This window comes from Megalopta genalis, chromosome 5, assembly GCF_051020955.1.
Source record: "Megalopta genalis isolate 19385.01 chromosome 5, iyMegGena1_principal, whole genome shotgun sequence".
Classification (NCBI taxonomy): Eukaryota; Metazoa; Arthropoda; class Insecta; order Hymenoptera; family Halictidae; genus Megalopta; species Megalopta genalis.
This window is the reverse complement of record NC_135017.1, coordinates 18,285,943-18,309,494: the sequence shown is the minus strand read 5'-3', so window position 1 is coordinate 18,309,494 and position 23,552 is coordinate 18,285,943. Positions and strand designations below refer to the sequence as shown.

At 43.4% G+C, this 23,552-nt stretch overlaps 2 protein-coding genes and 2 long non-coding RNA genes across 16 annotated transcripts; 2 read left to right on the top strand and 2 right to left on the bottom strand.

Moving 5' to 3' along the window:
• Positions 1 to 19: 19 nt before the first annotated feature.
• Positions 20 to 6,887, bottom strand: LOC143259404 (zinc transporter ZIP3). Of its 2 annotated transcripts, none has more exons than XM_076521348.1 (3): positions 6,654 to 6,887; positions 4,759 to 5,857; positions 20 to 1,621 (listed from the first exon to the last, which is right to left on the bottom strand). In XM_076521348.1, exons 1-3 carry the CDS (start codon positions 6,885 to 6,887, stop codon positions 1,356 to 1,358), a joined length of 1,599 nt encoding a protein of 532 aa, XP_076377463.1. In that variant the 3' UTR covers positions 20 to 1,355. The 2 variants fall into 2 exon arrangements, with proteins under 2 accessions (XP_076377463.1, XP_076377464.1); XM_076521349.1 differs by having other exon boundaries at positions 4,759 to 5,806.
• Positions 1,806 to 11,086, top strand: LOC143259406 (uncharacterized). Its single transcript, XR_013033246.1, has 4 exons — positions 1,806 to 2,912; positions 2,990 to 3,126; positions 3,731 to 6,147; positions 6,214 to 11,086. It is a non-coding gene; the product is annotated as an uncharacterized LOC143259406 (long non-coding RNA).
• Positions 7,126 to 14,088, bottom strand: LOC117220433 (zinc transporter ZIP3). Its single transcript, XM_076521350.1, has 8 exons — positions 13,965 to 14,088; positions 13,626 to 13,894; positions 12,952 to 13,119; positions 12,542 to 12,697; positions 12,287 to 12,448; positions 11,651 to 11,858; positions 11,290 to 11,416; positions 7,126 to 7,265 (listed from the first exon to the last, which is right to left on the bottom strand). The coding sequence occupies exons 1-8, from the start codon at positions 13,974 to 13,976 to the stop codon at positions 7,255 to 7,257; spliced, it is 1,113 nt and encodes a 370-aa protein (XP_076377465.1). The 5' UTR covers positions 13,977 to 14,088; the 3' UTR covers positions 7,126 to 7,254.
• Positions 13,814 to 23,450, top strand: LOC143259405 (uncharacterized). 12 transcript variants are annotated; one of them, XR_013033242.1, is made up of 9 exons: positions 13,814 to 13,943; positions 14,033 to 14,551; positions 14,638 to 14,840; positions 15,615 to 15,847; positions 16,658 to 16,731; positions 16,811 to 19,045; positions 19,112 to 19,257; positions 21,090 to 23,125; positions 23,324 to 23,450. It is a non-coding gene; the product is annotated as an uncharacterized LOC143259405 (long non-coding RNA). The 12 variants fall into 12 exon arrangements; XR_013033241.1 differs by lacking the exon at positions 16,658 to 16,731; XR_013033240.1 differs by having other exon boundaries at positions 16,658 to 19,045.
• The last annotated feature ends 102 nt before the right edge of the window (positions 23,451 to 23,552 follow it).

Below are 23,552 nucleotides of genomic sequence, written 5' to 3'. Positions count from 1 at the left end.
TTTAAACTGATTAAATTAATTTAGCGATATTCAATATTGTTTTTTATTTAACATTTTGTATATATGTACAAGTTATTGCTGTATCATGATTCGCTTATGTTGAAAAATACAATTTATATTTTGTAAATCGATTCTTTGGGTTGAAAAAATATGTTGTATGTTTGTTTCTTAAAATATGTTTGTATGTACTAGACGCGTTAGCACACGATTTGTATACGAATTCGAGATGGCGAATATGATACAAATGGAATTGAAAACATTTGTAGAATGTTGTTTTGCATGTTTTCGCCTGGCTTCCATTGTCTTCGCATCAATAACAACGTACGTATTATCATTCCGGATTACACGTGAGCCATTATTTCACAAAGAAAACGGCAGCACGCGTATGTACACTATCTGTAAACATCTAAATTTGTTAAAATCCGATCGTGTACGCGATCTTCCTCAGATGGAAAGACTTCAACACTCGATGATTATAAACCATACGTTTTTCATTCCGTTATACTATCATGCAATATGCATATATTATACGTGCTTGTATTTAAATATCCGTAGAAACAATTGAGATATGTGTTTCTAATTACAGTATAAAAGATAGTAATCGAAACGGTTATACCATACAGTCTATATTACATAAAAAAAAAGAAGAATAAGTAACGCGATTTCATGTTGTCGCCGTGGATCGTATCACATTATATATATCGTCCTTAAAAATAATGACAGTTCGTTCTCCTCACACCACGTTTTCACATACAGTTTTTTTGTATCTTCAGTATCTTAAGATTAATGTGACACATAATAACGACACGCTCAGCGAGAGTATTATTTTCAAACGGTGCGAGACATTCAAACGTTTCTAATATTCGAAACTTAGTTGGAGCCGATCTAGGACGAATTTTAAACGGCGTAGAACCTATAAATAGGTTTGCAAAATAGATAATAAAACTATTTCATTTTGTTGTCCTTTTTAGACTAGTGGTAAAACATTTACAATTTACGAATAAATTGATGTTTCCCCTGATCGAATAACAATTGAATCCAACCACCAATCACGTGACCAATTTACCGGAATTCCAACTAAGTCTCGCCGAACATCCGGAACGAAAGTTTCTCGAATGCACGTTTGCGTTCGAAATATGTCTCTCACCTTAAAATGGAAGTTCTTCATAATACTGTCTTTCTTCTGTCGATCGAGACTTTCCTTTCACCCTGTCATCAAGCTCCATGTTTTCCCAATAAGCTGTCGGTGTACACTAAGTAGCGCAATTGGTATCCCCGAAAAGTAAGTACCGATCGAGTGACATCTATCTCACGGAGGAACTATTTGGCGCCACTATTTTGGCAGGCGAATCTTTTTAGCTACGATCCGTGTGAGGAGACGTTACATTTCTCTCGTGGACACCAGATATCGGGATCTTCATCGACGAGGACAAGTAGCTGCTGACAGCTTCCGTCACAGTCTCTGCCATTCGGTCGAACGTAACATTAAGTATTCTCTCGCTGTTCTTCAAATGTTCGTGGGAGTCCGACTCGTGATAGTGATCGTCTTCATGGCGATTCTCGTCCTCGTGGTTATGGCTGTCCGAGTAATTGCGATGATTATGCGAATGGGAATGTGCCGCTGCAAAGACAAAATGAGTTTTTAACTATTTGCTAATAATCAACTCTTTGGCATCGACTGCCTTAAATATTGAGACGTCGCCATGGCACTGGATGTATCAGTGAGCTAGAGCATTTTATCCTTTTCATTTCGAACCTCTGTTTTTAATTTTAATTAATTTTAACATTTTGTTAATAAGGTTGTTCTCGCGATGTCCCCGATATTTATAGTTGCTTTGCAACGAAGAAGATACGATCGGCATTAATTACAAGATAAGCGAATCTTTGTGGAATATCTTCTCGCTGAAATCATATCGGTTTGCACTGTCGATAAAACAGGGACTATTTTCGAGACCGGTGATACGTGAAACGTAAATATTTTAAAAAATATATATCTAGGATTCAAACGATAGCGTTATCGTTTGTTCGATTGTACAATCTTTATCTTGTTTTTTATGAAATCGATGCTAGAGGATAAAACATTCGATAAGGAAATAGGCGTTAGCTGATCGAAACAGAACGTGCAAGGTAAGTAACGTCTAAATTACTTGCTGCAAACTTTCGTCCATGGACTTCGCAAAGAATTACCACAAAATACGAAAATGATTTTACAGGATCAATTGAAGCTGAGTCGGCCGACAGAATGTAAACAATACAGATAAATGGCGGAGACGGGCCGGCGTGTTTATTATGTTTCGTTTCTTCTCTCGAATCGAATAGCATGCCGTTTAGATTCACGTGTACTTACGTACACCTCCGAGCGACGACACACCGTGAAATCAAATTGTATAACGGACGACGGGTACCACAAAGGCGGCTGTCATTACGAAGCCTTCCTTTTCTAGGTCCCCCGAGCCTAGACCTTTCTCGAGCAATCCGCTCGCTGTTATTAAAGTCGGGCAAGAAACGCATTCCGGGCGACCAATGACTATGCACTTAATCGGCCATGATAAAGACCCCGTGCACCGTGACAATTTCAGAATGACAGCCGCGGAAGACGCCGATGAAATCCGCGGGAAACCTTCTCGAATTTACGGCGCGGAACGGTACGACGATTCAACGCGAGTGCTCTTCAGATCAATCGTAATGGTACTTGGACATGTGATATGTTACGGTCGTCACGAATACCTGCTAAACGAACGGAATTGATCTTTTGTTCAGAATCCTATGTTAACCGAGGTAATACATCAACATGACGGGGATATTTCAAGGTCGCCGGTCGTCTTTTCAGACAACGCTTCGCGCTTTCGTAGCGCGCGACCTTTCCCAATGAGTTTTAGGTGATCGATTGGACGATCGATATTTTAATCAAGGTGTGTATAATTTTCAATCTTGTTTTATCTACAATATTTTAGTTATTGATGTTTCATTACTTTGCCAATTGTTTTAGATAATGATGTTTCATTGTTTCACGAATCGAAAGGCGATTTCAAATTCAAAATCGGCCGGGGACGTTCAGCATCCGGTCGAGTCCGGCGTGCAGCTGTCACAATATCACGTACTTTTCGCGAATTAATAGGCTAATAGGTACATCCGAGTTTTATTGTAGCAATCCGAGCCGCGACGATTCCTCTGCAAACGAAATCGTTGCCCGAATGATTCTTGCCGGTCCGTATACGTAAGCTGTAACGCACAGACGCGGCACGAATCATTTTCGCCGCGATATTCAATCGTACGCGCCCGATCTATCGGTGTCGTTAGCCTAATTGCAATTGAGCTATCCTTGTGAACGCATGTTCCGTGAGTTGTTCGTCGAGTAACACGGAAAGGGAGGAAAAAAAAGAAGGAAACGTTAAATCGGCCGGTGCGTGTGCGTACACGTCGAGAGAGGATGGGGATAGAAGTCAATCTGTAAATTCTCGTAATCAGATGCGTAGACGGGGTTAAAGTCTCTTTAAAGGGAACTGGCACGCAAACTGCCTCCGTTGTTCCGCGCGAACGTTGGCGTATTGCGCGAAGAACGGTCACTGACCAAACCCGAGAGTCCGTTTCGTACTTCCGGCGTTGCTCCACGATTCAGCGAGGATTAGCGCGCGTTTATCTCGATAGATCGGAATCTCTGTTTGTTAACGATGGAAACGTTGCGACGACGTTTAGATATATAACTCTCTGATTTGATCCCCTTTGATAGATTGGAGAGTATCGGAGGAGGAACGACGCATGGGAGCCGACTGGTTGAAAAATAACGCTGCAGCAAGTTGCGCAACGACCAATACAATTTCTGTCCCGTTATAACGAACGGTGCCGCATCTTTAGCGCGGAGATTCGATTACAAAACGCTTTCCATTATCGTTGTGATTAACCGAGTCTATACTTTCCAGCGATAAACGATGATACGAAGACCCGGCGATTCCATCGCTACGAAAACGACGATCGAAAATTGTTTGGATAAACGACTCCCGGTTGCTGCGACGAGTTTATGGCTCGAGAGAAGATAAGGGATTTGTTTTGCCGGAGGATCAGCTGCGCGGAGTCATGGCATTCGTGGCCGTGACTTTTTGGACGTCGTTACTGGGTTGTTCGTCAAATCGATAGACGTTTCCACGAGCTCGAGTAACACGTGGGAGGTGATTGCATCAAGGACGTACCTGCGATAGGTTTGCACCGAGGATGGATCGCGGGAAGGTGGGACGAAAACCTGCCAAAACGCTCGTTAAACGCTGCCGATACGGCACGGCGGTGGGAGACCGGTTGACTGACAGCTTGAAAGAGTTATTATGAACCGAGAGCTAGATATTCTTCTTGTCGACGATGACAAGTTCGAGGCATCAAATTCCCTACACAGTTGGCTATGCTACGTGTCCAAGCAGTTGTAATTCTGCGGACAGGACTACGGCGTGTCCTGAGAAAGTTACACTGGTAAAATTCAGATAATAATTTCAATAGCTGCGAAAGTGTGGACGCTTCGCGGCCGGATCACGAGATCCCACTTTCACCAGCAGTCGTCCGACGACCTCTACACCAAGAGCAATGGAACGATTCATGAAAGTCAGCTGCCGGTCCGATTCTACTCCATATGCAATAATTGAACTGCCTTACAGCCAGCATTTCGGTGATCATTAGATCTCGCAATCGGCAAAGACGTAACGAGAAAGATTAGCAAAGCCTTGGCGAGGGCAAAGTTTATCGGTAAATTCGTTACGGCCGGAAGACACTCACTGGCGATTTGTAGGCCCAACATCAGCATGAACCCGACGATTATGGCCATCAACTGTAAGAGTCCACTTTTCTCGTTAGCCCTCTCGCGTGCCAGAACCTCGAAGAAAACCACGTACAGCAGCGTCCCGGCGGCCATTCCTTGGAGTATCGTGGGCGTGGGGCCTAGATTCTCGCTGTCGTTTTTGAAGTGGCCCAGCGCGAGTCCCACAGCGATCCCGATGGGAGTCACCATGGAGAATATCGTGAGGTACCCCAATGTGGTTCTAGTGGAGGCTCCGGCGACGTACAACTCCATACCGACGCAGAAGGAGATGACCAATTTATGGGTAGCAATAGCCGCAGCTAGATAAACAACCGACGCTATCGAGGGCTCTAGACCTACCGCCAATCCCTCGAAGATGGCGTGAAACGATAGCGCCAGAACAGTCAAGAGACCCTGGATCGACGTGTTCTTCGTCATCACGTGCTTATGCTCGTGTTGCTTGGTCCTGGGGTAATTGTTCAAGTCGGCGACGGAGGAGGAGTGTCTGTGATCAGCATGATGCCGCTCCGAGGAGGAGGAGAGTCCCGTTGGCGAGGACAAAACGAAGATAGCGGGCAGCGTCTTGTCCTGCTTGCTATCCTGCAGGTCGTCTAGATGGTGGGTGGACCTTATACTGGAGTCAATGTCCTCCGAGTCCTCGACGTCCTCTTTCCAGGTCGACCTGGTCGTCGTCGACACCGTGGTGCTCGATCCCGTGTACGTGACAGCCGATGCACCCGACTGGTTGTTGTTGCATCTGCGCACCGACACAGTTCGGTACAACAGGGCCTCGGAGGACTCGGGCTTTCCCGTGAGAGCCGCGTGCACAGCCTCTTCGACAAAGTAGACCAGGAAGAAGCCTCCGCAGAACAGCAACTCCGACAGGCTCAACGTGCCCAACGTTGGCAGCTGATTGTTCGACTGGTGGCGCTCCACGCTGCTACGCACTTCCGGCGCCAGGTGCAAGAAGGTCGTGAACAGCAGGACACCGCCGCCGAAGCAGAGCAGAAGGGACGTGTGCAGACCCTGGGGGAGCAGGACATGTGCCGATGTTTCGCGAGCAAGCTGTCCGGGAAGCTATCAAGGATGACCTTGACCGCAAGGACGTTAAGGAGTTGTCACGATGGGACAATGTTCTGGAGAAAGCATTTGACCAAAGGAACCGAGCTATCGCGAAACTCGTTCGAAAGTTTGCGAATGTCAAATGTAACAGCTCTACGTTTAACGATCTTGCAAAGTCTTCCAGCTGTCTGCAGATGTTGAAGGAACTTCTGATAACTTCTGCTAGCTCATACCTTTAGAACTTCTACAGAATTTATTACATGGGATGCTCGAGGTACAACGAAGACCTTCTGAGGCTATTTTAGGTACATTTTTACATTGCTTGGCAATATAGTAAATAGGGACTTTAAGCGATGCGTAAAGTGTTTCAGATTCTATTCTCAATGGCACCGCAGAATTGCTATTTGGATGCAAAGGAATTAATGCAGCGATGACCTGATATAACAAGGAAGACGTTTGTCGAGCCATCAACAATTTTGCTTAGATTCTTCGTCGATGACAAACGTCCTCTAATCTCGATGTACCTATCTAGCGCAGGAAGTCTTTCTGGAGACACTGTAACTTCGATCAAACACTTTCTCGAAGAACGATACTCGTTTCGTAAAATCAAACGGAACCTCGACTGGTCAGCATTCGAAAAATCTGATAAAGCCAGCTAGAGGAAAGTGTACTCGAAATCAAGTTAGTCCGGCGTTTAACGTAATGACTCACTTTTTATCGTCCGCGCGTCGCTTGTTATACCAGTCAAGGATCTATTTACGAAACGTTCGACTCGTTAAGGGAAACAAATGGAGATGTGTCGCGAACGTACTTGCGAGTTCGCGGATGTGGTTGCGGTGTTGGAACCAAACGCGTTCGAGACCGACGTAGACGTGCAGGTGCTGGAGTTGCTTGAAATACCGCGGTGTCGTTTTTGACGATGATTCATCCTGTACCGTCCGATGATCAACGGTAGCATGCCGAGGATCAGGGACCCGAATCCGAGGCCTATCATAGCTCCTATCTTCGCTACCAGCAGGATCGTGGACGTGTTCGCTTCCTCCATCTTGTCCCTACTTTCTCTACCTTTGAACTAGATTCCGCGCCTATAAGCTACTCCTTCTAGGAACTACTTTCTTCAGAGTTCGTCTCTTTCACGAATTCAAGTGGTCACCACTTCACTACGTCCTTCTTCCCCTTGTCTTCGTCATTTGTCATCGCGACCTTCTAGCTCGGCGTTTGCATCGATGTTTTGGTCCCGCCGTTCCCCGTTTGATCAGGCGATCGGTGCAGTTACTTTTTCACTTGACACGCACCGAGGACTCGTCGACGACGTACGGTTTTCGAGGAGGAGAAGATGAGCAAGCCGACCTTTCCGGGGTGTTAATGTCCTTTCGAGGTGCGCAGAGGAGTTCGAATGTAGGTCAAAATCCTCACCACGCGGCTTTAACAGACAAGATCGCGTCTTTTGAAACGAAAACAATCAAGATCCCGGCGATCCGCTAAGGGGAAAACTAATCGGGAGCGTTTCGGAGCGCGCTCCGTTCGCGCTTTCCAAAAAGGAAAAGTGGAATATTGCGACACGTGCTTGGCTCCGCTCGCCTGGATCCAGGACAAGCGGTCTCGCTCTCAACGCGAATGCATCGCCGCAATGCTTTTGTGCTCCCGGCTCTAACCGCGAATAAAATTGCTCGGGACTCCCGCGTGATCGCCAGGATTCGAATGCCGCAGATTTTAACCCGTCTAATAGGAAGATCGACACTCTGATTCTCGATTAAGATAATTGGTCGACGGAACGGAGCTTTAATCCTGCGATATTGGCGACACCGGTAATTGTATTACCGGATCCGACGCAGATCCTGCTTAGATATTCCACATGGATTTAGTCTCGTCAAGGACACGCTCAATTTTTCACCGATTCCCGGCGGCTACCGGATCACTGTCTTTTAGAGTTATGCTAACGATTGCCTTCGTTTCGGCGAGCTATCGGCTATTTAAACGGCGCAACTAACCGGAAAGCGATGCAAAAAATCGTCCTCGAACGACGATCGAAAGTGAAACGACGAAGCGGAGGTCAACAGAGATCTATCTTCTGAAAGAAAATCCTGACGGAACTTCGTCGAGAAGGACAACTTTTCAAAATTTCTCTTTCTATGATTTACGACGCAGTATTGTTGTGGCGCGAGTTAACCGGTAATTCATTCTTTTTTTCCAGATAATATTCCTTGGAAGATAAGGTAATCGTTCCACAAGAAGGGTAACCGGATTACGCTGTTGAAAACGTCCAACGAATCTACCAGAAGTCCGCGAGTAGAATGAAACAACTATTGCGAAACGGACCAATGAAAAATCAAGTTTATCCTGCTGTCATTCCTACGACTCTCTTAGAGGACTGTTAAACAAAGGCCCAAGGCGAGCCTGCGCCAGAGCGCAATTATACTAATTACAAAAGCGTCTCGAGCACGCAAATGATAGTCCTCGCGGGGCACTGCACTCACCGCTCTCCCGAACAGTTCGAAACAATATTCGCCGATAAAACTATAATCGGAGCAACTATAATACTTGGGAGACACGTGTCACCTCTTCAAGATTGATCCTCGTGGTATCACAGCAAGATCGTTCGTCGAATGAACCGGAGGACTTTCCGCGAGAGTGAAATGAACACTGCGGACTGTTTCGGAGCAACTATAGTCTGGAACGCATGCTCGGCAACTACGATGCACGCAAACCGATAGAGCACTTCCCGCACCCGGCACTCGGTCAGTTTCTCTTTTTCGAGGGAACTGGAACTTGGGACCCGACAGAAGCACCGCGAACTATGCGATCGGAGGAACGATAGTTCCACGCGGTGCGACGGTGAATCCGACACTCCGGGGCTGGTTGGGGACTCGGCTCGATCCCCTCGCGTCTTACATAGTTCGAGCCGAATCGTTTCCTGCTGTCTTCCCCTTCCATGGCATAGCTTCCCTACCAACCTACTCGTTCTCTCCTTCCCCTGGGCCGTCGACTCTCATTGTATGCGCTCACGTAAACCGACGTGAATGCTGTTATAATGGTTCTTGCCCGCACGCCCCATAAACTTCCTATTAGCTCCGTAAAAGTTCAAATAGTTTCGAAACTGATTCAACTGTTCCCACTTACATTTATCTCACCGAATTGCAGGAGATATTTCCACAGGATTCGAATAACAACTCCTAATAGGCTTTCCTATCTTCTGAACTATTCAGCAACGCCGGGAGCATTAGTTTAACGCTAAACCCACCGTCAAAGTGGTACTGGTTTCTCTTTTTACAATTATCAAAATTATACAGAGACTTTTATAGGAAGTGATTGGATAAATTATATTGTCTGAGCAAGTACTGTAATGAAAATTGGATATTCGATGAATTCTATCTTTTTACTTTTGAGACATTGTGTTCATTTTTCTGCTCGGTGTTAGATACAGAAAAGAAATTCGTATCGCATCAGAAATGATAGAAATTAATGTACAGTTATTTTACAAGCTTTGAATTGTATCGAGTACTTTCAACCATTCATGTGTAACTTGCCATTTTCACCGTAATGTTAGCGACAGTTGAAACAGCTTCGAAACTCCTTCAAAAGAATGAACTTATTTAGAGATAAACCGTGGTCGGTTCGGACCTCCTTGGCCCATATGAATGTTCAATAGAATATCAAATAGCTGCAACTCCATTAGCGAGACCTACTTTCCGTGTGCTCGCTAAACCGGTGACGAGCGATCCGCAAACAACCAATCACCGATTACGCATAATAACGCAAAAAGAGAAAATTTCATTCTATAATAGCGGACGTTGCATGCACTCCGATGTAACTAGATAATGACAGCGGTAGAAAAAAAAGAACCAGCAACTCCCGAGTATTACGTTGCAGTATCACTGAACTCTCGGCGAGTGTTGATTGATTTTCATCGATTTCGCTGATCGATCAGCACGTGTTTCTGGGAACCGATGGAACGTCAGTGTTCCATTGTAAATTCCAGGGAATGACGATGCGCGCAATCTCGCGTTATATTGGGGCGAGAAGCACAGCCGAATATTAAATAGAAATCAACAATGTGATTTCGACGGTTTTACGTTCATTGGCTCGTTTGGGAAAAACAATAGCTTGGATGATACAATGCCATTTCAGTGTACTCTGTAATTATAGAGATTTGTTTATCCAAGAAGTATTTCTTGGCCTTTAAATAATTTGAGTAAACAACGTTACTTGGAACTCGACCGAATTTGAAATTCCTATTTAAATGTCTCAAGTCGACCATGAATTACCCGCGCTCATGTATAAATACATAAAGCTGATTTCACGGTGAAAGGCACTTCGGTAATGGTCACGCAGACTCGGCTCATTCGTGCAGAAAAAGTTTTGCTACCAAGAATAGTGAGCGCCTACGTATATGGTACCATCACATGATCCTGTCGGTTTTTAGGTGGCCGATCTACAAATACTCGAACAGAATAATTTATTTGTGTGTTTCGAGAAGATTCTGATGAAGCTTTCCAATAACGCACACGCCGCCAGTAAACAGCGTAGATAATTTATGATTTATGCGCATCGATGTCTTCTATTTTATTGCTTGAATTAATTCCATGACGGCTTTAATTGGAACATTGTACCATTGGCAACCGTGTAAAGAAAGTAAATTGCAAATTCACGTTGCCGACAACTTTGTTTGGAATAATCATATAATCGCAAGCATTAAGAATAAACGAGCGAAATAAAGATATTATTAAATGTTGTGTGTGAGCCGTGAAATTGGTTGCCGATCGCGTTTCTTCTATGGATAAACTATAGTTTACTGTTTACAGTTGATCTGCTAATATTCCGTCATCAGAATGGGAAAAGACAAAGGAAAAACGTTTGTTCGCTCATTTTCCTTGTACATATGTACTCATTTCCTTGGATTATACTATCGCGGCCGTTGCCCTGAATGTCAGCTGTTTCCTCGACTTTACTTTAAATCGCGTGCTTTGTCTACTGATAACTGACTATTGACACGCTTGCGATTAATACACGCAGAGCGCACCAATAATTTCATCGCTTTCGTCTCTTGAAATTTTAAATTATCGCATTCTTCGCGCCCTGCCGTGTTATCGGCGTATAATTCATTGCAATTTATTGTCACGAAGTTGCTTGATCTTGTCCCAGACCTAACGTCTCTTACTTGCTACATTGTTCAGCAATCTTGTTTATTGCTCATCAGCACGAAGAATGAATCAATAAAAATATTTTAGACTCTGGCAACGGAAACTTGTTAAATAATTTAATAATTTTGGATGCCCTCGTTTGCTTGAACAAATAATCATAACTTAACAGCTGTCATTAAAAACAGGATATTAACTAGGTCAACTAAAGTAAGACCGAGGACGTTTTTCTTTTATTGTATGAAAAAATCAACGAAGATAATTTTTATTGACTCATCCATAGTCATCGCATGCGTTCAGCGTACTTACTCAATATCTGCAGTCCGAACATCACGAGAAATCCTATCAGAATAGATAGATACTGTTTCAAGCCGGTCCTATGCTCCTGGAGGATCTCGAAGAACACTACGTACAGTAGTGTACCGGAAGCTACTCCCTGTAATAGAAAATTATGTTGATTTTACTGGTAACTGCATTTACAATACTATTTATGACCACTATCTCGGATAATTAAGTAATTGCAGTGAAATCTACATTGATAATCTTTAGACACCGTTGTAATACAAGAACACTGTCCGGAATATTCAATGAACCGCGGTTGGCTCATTAACTACTTAGTTTGTATGTATCGACGAGTGAAACAAGAGTTGCAGCAATGGAAGAACTATACCTGCAGCAAGACCGGAAGTATGCCACTAGCGGCAGCGCTTCCGCCACCAACCAAACACATTCCTATGCCGATCCCCAAAGGAGAAACGATCGCGAATGTGCAGACATAAATGATCGAAAGATATTGCCTGGTTTTGGACGCCATTAGCTCCACGCCGATGCAGAACGCAATCACGAATTTGTGGGCTGCCACCGCGGCGAACATGTACCTACAAACAATATACAATTACAGAAATGCTACATGCTTACGAAATTTCACTAATCTTATTTGACCCAGTTTACAGGTCGCGTAGGTCACTGGTGACCCGCACGAGCAATTAAATATAGTACCAATTAAGTGACCGCAACGAGAGTTAATAAAACTTTATGTTTTAATATGATAATAATAAAAAAAAAATGATAATAATAAGATCTTATCTCAGTTACAACTAGTTTTAATTAAAATCATTTATGATCCTGTTCTAGATACATGTATCTTCTTGTACAGTAGAGCTAAAGTACAAATGCATTAGCGGCTCAATTCCTATTTTACGTAAGCCCGAGGAATGCGAATATGCATAAACATCTAATTGTGACTCAACCGTAAACAGTGTTTTACCGTTGTTAAACGCGATCTCGACGTCGATCGACAACCTACCAGACATAAGTGGCTGAACTCTCCAGTCCAATAGCGAGTCCTTCGAATAATTCATGCACGGACAACCCGAGAACTATTAACAATCCCCGCAGGGAGCTGATGACGAAGTCATCTTTCTCGTCCATTATGGCCGGCAAGTGGTGCGAATGGCCGTGGCCGTTGCTACAATAACGAACATACTTTTATCCCGTCGTAATTTGCATACGATTTACAACCGGCCGACAGTACGGCCGAGACAACCATAACCATTCTTACACGTGAGAGTGACCGGTGACGCAGTTCGTCTGCGTTTGCCCGTTCTCCACCAGCTCGTTCGTACTTCTGCTGACATTCGAATTCTTCTCTCTTTTCGCTTGTTTGGACCTCAGATGCGTGTGCACCAACTCTTCCACCAGGTACATAATAAAGAATCTGAAAATTCGAATAGAGAAGAATTTTAGAATTCGTTTGCTATCGAAACGATTTAACATTATTCCTTATCCACTCGTAAATAGATCCCATGGGATGAACAAGGGCTCGATCCTGTCCGCGCTTCTTTGAAACGAACGTTTCAGTTCCGCCAAAACAACAAAACCAAAATGGCGGGCGAATCCGAATCGAGCGCTCCAGTCGCGACCCCTCGCGTTACCGTTCGAATGGAAATTCGAAGTATCGAATGCGCTTACCCGGCACAGGTAAGAACCTCCGCCAACGAGAAACTGAGCGAGGGAAGTTTCCCGTCGTTCGTAAGATCCTCCACCCCTTCCTTCACTTCCGGCAGCATGTGAAGAAACGTGGTGCAGAGGAGCACGCCGCCGCCGAATCCGAGCAACAGGCTCACCAGCCTGGTCGACCTATCGCAACGAATCCAATTGGTCAGTACAATTCTAGCTTATCGACCCGGTTTCCGTTCGTAATACGAGATTGCGTCACGGGGGTCGTCTTTGTAACGGTTACATCGCGATCGTCACGCTGATAACGGATGCGCAAACTTCACGCTCAACGTGTTTACTTTCAACGACCCACATGCAACTGGGTTATCGGTTTGGTCAGAGGGGGGTCCACACCTGTTTCGACGTCGAGGTGAATTGGGGGATTTAGCGAGAAACAACAGGATGTGGGTTGACCGCTCGATGGTGCAGCTAGGTCATCGAGTTACTTATCTCCGAACTTATCTTCCGTTTGAAAGACGGACAATTTCAAATCACCTCTCGCAGTTATCCGGTCGATATTATTTCCTAGGCGATTAGGATCAGCGTTAGGATCTATTCTGGCGTGAAGTTTGCTATCTGAAGCTCGGAGGTTGGCTATTGTGTCAGGAAAAGATAAGAAGTGGGAGTGGAACAGAAATGGAACGTACCTTGGATTCGTGGCGCTGGCGGTGTTCCATTTCAAACACTTCGCTAGTTGCATCGGTAGAATGCCCATGCACGTGCTAACTATGCACAGGATAGCCATAGTGACGCCTTTTGCGATCAGTACCCTAGACATATCCTCGCTCTCGTAACCGTGATCGTGACCGTGATCGTGTTTATCTCCGTGGTAGGTATCCGTCTGAGACATCAGTCGTCGCATAAACCAATTATCCTCCACCGGTGACATGGTTCCTTTCTCGCCGGTCAAAGTCTCCTGAAAACGGCGAATTTTTAAAAAATGTTTCACCCTCAGACTCACGGAGGTAATTCGTTGCGAAGCAGACCGTGGCCAACATATTCGTCCAAGTTCAGAAGAAATACGACACTTTCATTCATTTATGCTTTTTTTCAGGTCGAAAATGAATTTCTAGAAGTAGATAGAAAGCTTGTTGTCCTCCTAGATGTCGCATGCTGTGCGCGCAAGGTTGAAAATTCTCTATTAAATCTAGTAGAGGTTGAAACGAGGTAACGGAAAGAAATACGAGTGAGTGCGAAGTATTTCAAAGAACAAAACGTGATCAATCGTTTCACACGTCGGTAACATCGTGACGCACAAGAAACATCTAACAAGGGATCGTGTCGTAATCTGTGTACGTGTAACATAGCGTACAATATGTTTCCATCGGTTTTCCCGCCTCATCGTATTTTGAACACGAGGATCTGTATTATATGTACGTTAACGTACAATTTCAAAATTACGATTACGATCCTTGGTAAGCCTGCGACGCTCGGAAACAAAGAATTCCTTTTTATCTGGTCAACATCTGATTCACATTTTATCGGCCTTCTCGCGGCTTTATTTTATCGTCCGTTATAGGAACGATTGTTTGCACTATCGCGACATTGTACGGTTAAATTGTGAAAATAACCGGTGAGAACGTAGCAGTAGTTATACATATACGACGTATTCCACGATCGTAAACCCGAGAGATCATAAAATATTTGTTTAACTTGCAGCAAAGCGGTAATTCGAGAATTTCGAGGGCACCGAAATGCATTTACCGGCAGTAGTAAATGCCATTTTTAAACCGTTGATACCGAACGTTCGAATTTCAGTAATTTCACGAACGAACGTTCCAAGTACTTCTTGCTTTAGAAACGGCGCTTGAAATGTTTTCGTGGAACGTCAATGAACATCGTGTACGAAGATATTGAATCAGGTATCGATTACACGCCACTTGAACGTAGTTTTAAAGGTTTGATAGAGACGTGAACGTTTCGCAATCGGAAATAGATATATCGAACGCGAGATATCTGGAAACGAACAGATAAAATGATCGACTACCGGCGAAACGTCTACGTGTACAGTTTCAAGAAGCACAAGAAAGACTTCCATTGGAAAAAGAAAGATTGTAATTAATATGATTTCGTTTGATATTGTCAGATTCATATCGCTGTCGGAATGTGCGGATGCAACAAGACGCCTGATTCGCATAGGCAGTTATTGAATTACCACCGCGACAATGTAAAATCAACAATAGCGAGATAAAGTGTAATCCACGCTGCGAACGATTGCAGTCTAGACTGCAGTCTACTTCGATGAAACTGTAGACGACCGGTTCCATGTTTAAAATTCAAAATTTCAAATACCCGTAGACTCGATAATCGATCGGGCATACGGCTCCCTTCAGATCGTTGCCAACCGATCGTAATTCAAAATTCGCAAGTGCTTGAACATAGCACCGTACGGAGCGTATCGATATTAATTGAAACTTCACCGTATTTAAATTTCCTCCGTGCTTCCTACTTTATCGGTTACGTGGCATTTACAATTCTTTCTGTTGCTATGATTAAGTTCACAAAAATGTTTCCATCCGTGAACTTGCTGTGTTCAAGTACATGTGATAAAAATGTATAAATTCGGTTCATGTAATATCTAATTGTATTAGATGCTGCACTCTAATGTTCTATTATATTATTGATAATACCTCTAGAAGCGTGAATGCGCCGCGACACCTGTTCGCTTGGTTCGATATTATCCAGCCGGGGAGAGACTTCAGGTGTCAGATACAAACGCTTTAGTCGGCGCACTACTGATTGTCTCATTTTTTTACCGGGAAGCCAATTCGTATATATATAGACTGAGAGCAGCCACGGTATCGCTGTTTCATGATCGTTGAAGTCACCAACATGCGATAAGGTTTACCACGTCGGGGAGGAATAGCCAGTAAGTGAACACCTTCAGTTATCACCTAATAATAAGGTAGATAGAGGGGTGGGGTGATGCATGTGACCGATTTCAGAATGGAAGGAATTTCGATTCTATGGACTGTACAGTAATCAAATTTAAATGCAAGAGGACGGCCTTCGTCAAGACATTTTTCAATTTGTATCGCAAAACACATCCAAATAAATAGATACACTCAGCGCGATTGCCCACAAAAATATTCTACAATCTCAAAAATGATAAAGTAACGAATCCGAAATCTGCCATTTTGATGGATCTCTTTCGAATCTCTGCCTACTACCGAGTAACATGCAAAAAGCCAGCTGTTTTAAGTGTTCATAGGAAATGCAAATAATCAATTTTGAGATAGTTAGCAGGTGAATATTGGAGTTCTGGATTAGCACAGCCATCTTCTAGATTTCAAACATCTTTGTAGTCAATTGAAAAAATTTGAAGAAGTTTTATATCGTTTACTTCCTTTCCTTGCCAAATTGATACGGATATCAGCTACTGTTATTACATATCTAATGATTTTTTAAATCCTGATAATTCTGAATCTGCATTGCTGATTAAACTTGCGATTTCTGTATCACATCCGTAACGATTATTATCGGTTCCATCAGCCGCCAGATTTCTGCCCCTCGGTCTTCGCCATGGACCTGATTATTATCAGATCGATTATTCTTCTAACGAATGATTTTTAGTTTTGATTTTAAGCAGATTAAGTACGCGTAATTAAACCGATAAAAAATAAGCTTAACCGAAGCTGAAGCCGATAAAACTCATTATATCCTATGTGGTCGTTTCAAGTGTTTCAGTTCATAAACAGCGCGATAAGAAAACGGAAGCCCAAAGATCACGAGGTTGCTAAAAATAACGAAAACGTAATGTAAACGGGATCACTGAAGGGCCAACATTTCGTTCGACCGATGATAAATTAAGAAATTCCAATGTTTGTTCTAGAGAAGATTGCTGTGCAGACGGCTGAGCTAACTGGCAGGCCCAGGAACGTCTGTCGCTAATTACAGGAGAGCCAGAATGTATTGTTGCCACGATTCCCTATTGAAATGTAAATTTGTCGAGACCCGACGGTACCAGTCATCGTTCCAGCGTTTTCACTGTTCTTCGACTGAAACCGATCGACTCGAACACTCGTTAAAACCGGGAACGGACCGAAGGGGCGTCGAGAACGAATGGTACTGCACAGTACCGAGTACAGAATACAGTGAAAGTATGCCCGCTATGCTCCTTCGGCGAGGAAAGAAGAAAAGGGGGGAGGATCGACTTTTGCGCGTTCACCCCAAGGTAAACGGCAACATAGTTGACCGAAGCGAGTGTTCGATTATTATCGCTTCAACGCTGCTGCCGAACAAAGCTGAGAGATTCGACGATCCGTTGTTTCTGACAACTATGACGAAACCGATCTGCAGAAATTTGCAAAAGATCTGCGCGTATTGCGATAGCTGGCAGCTTCGTGCGTTCAGAAACGTTGATGCAAGCTTCAATCACTTTATGCCCCTAATAGGTGAAAATATGATTATGATGATTTAACTGATACCGGCCGAGTTCCCACGCCATATTGCACAAGATTCGGTGTAACAATCCGCGCGCCAGCACCGTACGAAATCGGCCGATTTTTATGCGTTTCACACATCGAGAACACGATATTTTCCAACGAGATCAATATTTAAAATTCCTTATTCGATAATCGGGTTGCAAGATCGAACAAACGTTTCGCGAACGCAGCCGCTGCGTGTATCTTCACCGATATTTGCGTTTCATCGCGGAGTTTTCACTTGCGCACACATTTAACGCAACTAGAGTAAACAGTTTTGTAACTTATAATCGATTCCTTCTCTCCTTATGTCGACGGTGGGAACGTAAGCGCCGAAGATTTCCAATATTTGCAGGAAACAAACGATTTTTCTTATCAGAATATTACGTGACCGTTAATCTTCTAGCCGAAGTGCAGACACGGCTTGTACTTATTCCACTGGAATGAAAATTGATTTTTAAGAATCGAAAACGATAATTCCTTCATCATTGTCCTTCGATCTATTGGCTGCTGGTAATGAGGAAAACATCTTGCATACCAGTTGTTTTTTTTCTTCTAACTAACAAGGAAGCGCTGGAAGTGACAGAATTTCCGTCTTGATCAAGAATTCATTTTCCTGGACATTGAAAATATTTTGTGTTGGTTTTTGTTGAATTATAAAATTCACTGTTCCAAAATATTCCGGTTGTTAACAGCAGACCATCGACCAGTAAAATGATTCTTGAGAACAACGGTTGACCGTATTCTCTCGGGCCTGCTTTTTCGACAAATTCAAAGCGTTCTTTCTTTTGCAGTGGCCATTGTGACAGTCATTCTGGCAGAAGTCGCATTGACGAGCCCTGTCGGAGTATCAGTGATCAGTTGTTGAAGTGGGTGTCGTGACTACCGGTCGCAAACATGTTCGCGAAACCAGTTTCGGTCGGCATAATCGTCCAAAAAATCGATTCAAACAGTAACGAGTTCCAGCGTTTTTCCCGTAATTTGCACTCTTGGGATTCCCATCACAACGGACCCCTTTCATCGCGACGATGGTCCGTGGGCCAGGCATGTGGCAACAGTTTTACCTCACGAAGTCCGAATCGGCATAAAAATTTGTTAACGGTTCAATAGTTTCAAAAAGATTCGATACTACCAGTGCAGGAGAAATCGAAGAATATTCGATTCCAGTGATTTAGAAAGTAATCAATTTTAATCAGTTAGAAATAAAGTGTAATTTCTGTATTTTATAGGTCTATCTATGTAACAAGAACAGGATTTAATTGTATTATCACAGAGTGTTGATCGCAGATACTAGTGTACAATATTAATTCTTATCACTCTGTGCTGTCAAGCTTAAACCAGCGTTCTATTCCAGAAAATTCGATAAGGGTTGAATTTTCATAAACAAGAGACTAATTCCAGGTGTACGAAGTACATAATCCGCAGTCTATAGTTCAGGGAAAATACATTTAAGCTTCTTACTGATCCGCTTGATGAACGAACTGTTCGTTGCAAAAACACTTAACAGCAATCAAGATAACTGATTAATCGAAACACTTCTAACAGCTGTAAGTAATCGATGACCGATGCAGCAGCGATGGTCGAAGATGCGCGCTGATAAAATGAAATAGATGTGCCGGTTATGGGAACGTATGGAACGATCGGTGAATACAAACGATTTTTCAGTTGACGCCACGATCGATGACTAACAATATTCTGTTCTTTTGTAGCGTTTTCATCGAAACCGATCGAAAGTTACTGTAACACAAACTGTTCGAAATCAGGAATGACGAAAATGATGCAACCGTTTAGGGGATGAGACGATCGACGCTCGCTCGGGGATAGCCATTGCGTCTTTTACTCAAAGCGAAACTACGTAAGTACTCTCATTCAACAATTTCCATTAAAAGCAAAACCGCAGAAGCAACGATCTCCGCCCTTCCAACAATTAAAAAATCCAGCATCATTGAAAGAAATCTTTCGAGCAAAAAATGCTGCCAATATCTCCGTGAGTCCCCCAAAAAGCTGCCGCGTACCGGACACAGGAAAAATCAATATCGCCGATAAAATTTGCTTAGGGTATCCGTCGCGCACACATCACTGCTCGAACAACCCCAAACAACAAATTACCTGCTGGACTATAATCGTACGAAGGAGGAGAGAGATGAGATAGGAAAAAAATGAAAATAAAACTCTTCTCACTTGTGCAAAAGGAACCGAACTAGTCGATCACAGAACGCGCACCGTCGACGATGTCCGAAGGCGACTAGAGTACCGGTCGCGACGAACCTTAGCGCGCTGAGTCGGATGCGTGAATGAAGAGCACGACGCCGCTGCAAGAGAGAGTAACCGGTGTGCCGATGTGCCGGTGGATGGTACTTTCGTACCTGTTTCTTGGGATTCCCTAACGTATGGCAGGTACGCAGCTCTCCTCGTACTGGGGGATTCCTCGGTGACCGCCTGCTCGACCATACGATTCACCCTGGTCACGTGTGCGGACGTGATGTACCCGTAAATAGCGTCGTCGACACGCGGTATCCGTTTCATCCTGTTGTAATATGACTGATCGAACATGGATGTCTTGGGAATGATCTATCGGATCATAAACACCGGAAAAAACAAGTGGTGTATTGCTCTTGCTTCCTCAAGGTGAAGGATGCCTGCTGAGGGGTGCTTGGGACTATTTGTTTCAATGAGCTGGTGGCAATCAACTGGTGGTTCATAGAGGTCGGCTGAGTCTCTGAATTTAAATTACAAACTCTTCCCAGCTCCGAGACTCGATTCAGAAGTTTTCCAAGCTCCTAGATTCAACGTAGATCCTGATCTTAGACATTTGGATTTATGTTAAAAATCTTATGGAACTCTATCTAGAATTTCTGCACCATAATCGACTTTCCTGGACATCGAGTTTTGAAATGTATTATAAAAAGATGCGTTTTTACGTATTTTACACCGTATTCGTATGGACCGCGCTAATCGTATTGTTTTCTGCATGCTTTAACTTAACGCTGAAGTCACGTTTTTACGTCCTCAGTATTTTTATCGTTTCTATTACGCGTCTGTTCACCTAATTATGCAATCCGCCAAGGTGACTGCTGGATCAGCTGTAACAGCCTTTTATCGGTTTTCGATTTGCTCTTCCCTTGAAGATCGCTATTACATCACTCGTCTCCATAAAAGTGGAGACTGCAGGCTAGCGATGGAACCAAGTGTGTTAATTAAATGCCCATCGAGTGTTCGAAACAATATACAAGATTTATCTAGCTTTATTTGATTGTACAACATCACGTACATAAGATTGCTAAATAGCAATGCACTAACGATCTTAACGAAAACATAATAATGGCTTCTGGGTATCTGCAACAGACAATCGTTAAATCACGGAGGTTTTTGCGCCGAGATAAATCCGAGAAAGGAAAGTGGAAATTTCACAAAGAGTTCGAACATGCTCTGCTACGATTCAATGCTTTTGTAAGCGCAATTAGCAGTGCTCCTAAATGCTCGTGATTGCGTTGCTCGCAAAGTGCTCGGATCCATTACTAGCGTGCTTGATTCTAATATAGTGTCCGGCTTGTATTCTCGAATCTCGCATCGAGAAACCACTGAACCGTAGACATCGAGTAGTGTTGAGCCACTATGCTATATGAATGATCGATTGCAAGTGTTTTTTTTCCTCTGTTGTAATTCAAGCTTCTTTTAATGTTCCAGCGGAGGACGCCATTGTCGTGACTAATTTACCTAACGATCGGGAAACACTGAATATTTATTATCAGAGATTGTGAGATAATTCGTGACACAATCATGTACGAAAACTCCTTTAGAGCCCCTAGCTGTTTCCGATATTAGCATGACGATACGGGTGTCCATTTTCAAACAGACACTCTGCATAAATCAGAAACTTTTCATCGATTGACAGGTGATTGATGCTGCAAGAGTTAGACATCAGCAGAAAACGAACAGGAAAAAACTGTACCTACGGATTCTGTGGGAACAGAGCCTTTCAATGCCCGCTGTTCCGAGAAGAATCTCTGACGGTAATAGGAAACGAGCGTTAAAAAAAGATATTACAAGATCCTTCTAAATTGCGTTATTTCCATGTACATTCAAGGAGTGAATTTGTACAAAAGTTTTCCCGTTTGAAATATTTCTGGAAAGTCCCAGAATGTAGACGCATCTTCTTTGAACTATTTGAGAAACCTTTGGCTTAGGGGATAGCTTCCCCAGCTTATTTATTACTCGAACGTGCTTTTCAGCTATCTCAAGAAAAGGAATTATTACGTAGACAAACTGCTTAGCCATTTCAGGGTTAATCGAACTTGATTTCGTGCACGTATAAGGCAGAGGCAAGCATATGCACGGCGATCAAAAGGTTAAAACTGGAATTCCATTGAAACCAGTTAGAGCGGTGGAACGCATGAATCGGATTATCATTGCGCTGAATGAATCATCTGCGCGGCGAGATCTGTCGCTTGCGATCCGGAGATACGCCGCATCGCTGCCGCCCCATTATCTTTTTCCGTCAGCTGGCGCTGACGCGAACGAAATACAATATTACAGCGCGAACGTGGCAGACGGCGACGCAGAAGAAACCGCGAACAAGAAGAGGAGGAAATCGAGCGAACTGTCTACCAGCCAGCGGCGATTATGTTTAGAAAGCTCGAATTGTGCCCGCAAGAGCTACTTGCGTTAACGCAATCTTATCGCTGATCCATTGTGGACTGGTTCCGTGTATCATTAATCGTATGCCGTCAGTAACTTGTTATCGGCTCCTGGTTTTGCATAAGATGCCTGTATAATTTTTCAGAAAATTATATGATCCAACTGTATACAATTCTTCTATCTATATTGTAGATCTTCTGTCTCTGAAAATGTCCAAGATTACTGTTGGAACGAATTGCTGAAAGAAGCGCAAAACGGTTTGGTTATCCTTTACTCTGATTCCTAAATCGTCAAAGATGACCATCTGACGCCATCGTATGAGGAATCCAACGTTCGGTAGGATCGTAACCACCGGTCATCAATTATCCGGCAACGTTTAACGTCAATCCGCCGGTTGGATTTCGCAGTTCTGTCATCCGTCCACGAGAATTACTCGTAATTATTCTATTACGATGACCGTATTCTTAGAGGACATTGCATCTGCAAAGCGCAACAATACATTCACGTCAAAATAACGGCGGATAATGTCTGTGGAAGTCGTAGCTCGCAGCACATTGTGCATACGATCAGTAATTACACCATTATCTGTACAAGGTGTTCCATAATAAGTACACGAATTTAGTAGAGAGAATTATAGACCCTATCAACAATATTCTGTATCGAAGAACCCGTCTATTACTCATAATTACCTAAAATCATATTAATGATTTTGAAATTGTTAACTTTGGAAATGACTCTTTCCTCCAAAAGAAATGCCTTTTCCGCAAGTAACGAGCATTCTTTGCCCTTAGTGATCCTGCTTCCTGCCTGCAACATTCGCCCATTTCACATGGATCACTCTGTACATGAGAAAAATTTTCCATTGTTGCGGATTAAACTTATCTCGCCGTCAAACGCCGGAATTGCGAACGGACAATCAGAAAATCGTCCGCGAGTCATCCGCGCGGGAGGAATCAACTTATTCAAATACTGGGCACCCACGCGATGCGCAATGAATCACGAAACCCGTCAGGTACGCGACGATTACGCGTAGCAAGGAATTTCACCATCCCGAGGCACCTTGTCCGAGAGTTTTCCTCGTACAGGTAGGTCATCGTTCACGGAAGCGAGTTGTAAAACTCGATCTTCCTCCTACGGGGCCGGTTAGAAATTGCAATCTGGAAACAGGACGGAGAAAGCGTATCACGTTCGACCTTTAACACGTCTGACCAACACACATACCTTACCAGGCTAAATTAGATCTGAAAACATTTAAATCTTATCTTTGTTATTGTTTACTTTAGGAGAGACAAACGACCCCCAACAGAAGTGTTTATATTCCAACTATTCCATTGCGCATCAAGTAGTGCGCAGGTGTTCGAAAAAGAATAAAAAAAAGTGAGCAGAAGTTGTTCACAAAATAAGCCTTCGTATGCAGGTTATATTATTATATATACATCCTATAGAGTTTATATATACACATATTAGCTACGTATTTGATGATGTTTATCATCCAGTAGTAATTACTGTTAT

Bases quoted from the DNA above. Each gene is read 5' to 3' on its own strand.
- LOC143259404 (XM_076521348.1), bottom strand. From the start codon at position 6,887: ATGGAGGAAGCGAACACGTCCACGATCCTGCTGGTAGCGAAGATAGGA. The intron at 5,858-6,653 runs GTACGTTCGCGA...CATCCTTGATAG, and splicing joins CCACATCCGCGAACTCGCAA to CTTCCCGGACAGCTTGCTCG. The intron at 1,622-4,758 runs GTGAGTGTCTTC...TTGTCTTTGCAG, and splicing joins GTTGGGCCTACAAATCGCCA to CGGCACATTCCCATTCGCAT.
- LOC117220433 (XM_076521350.1), bottom strand. The intron at 12,698-12,951 runs GTAAGCGCATTC...TCGAATTTTCAG, and splicing joins GAGGTTCTTACCTGTGCCGG to ATTCTTTATTATGTACCTGG. The intron at 12,449-12,541 runs GTAAGAATGGTT...TCGTTATTGTAG, and splicing joins GTCACCGGTCACTCTCACGT to CAACGGCCACGGCCATTCGC.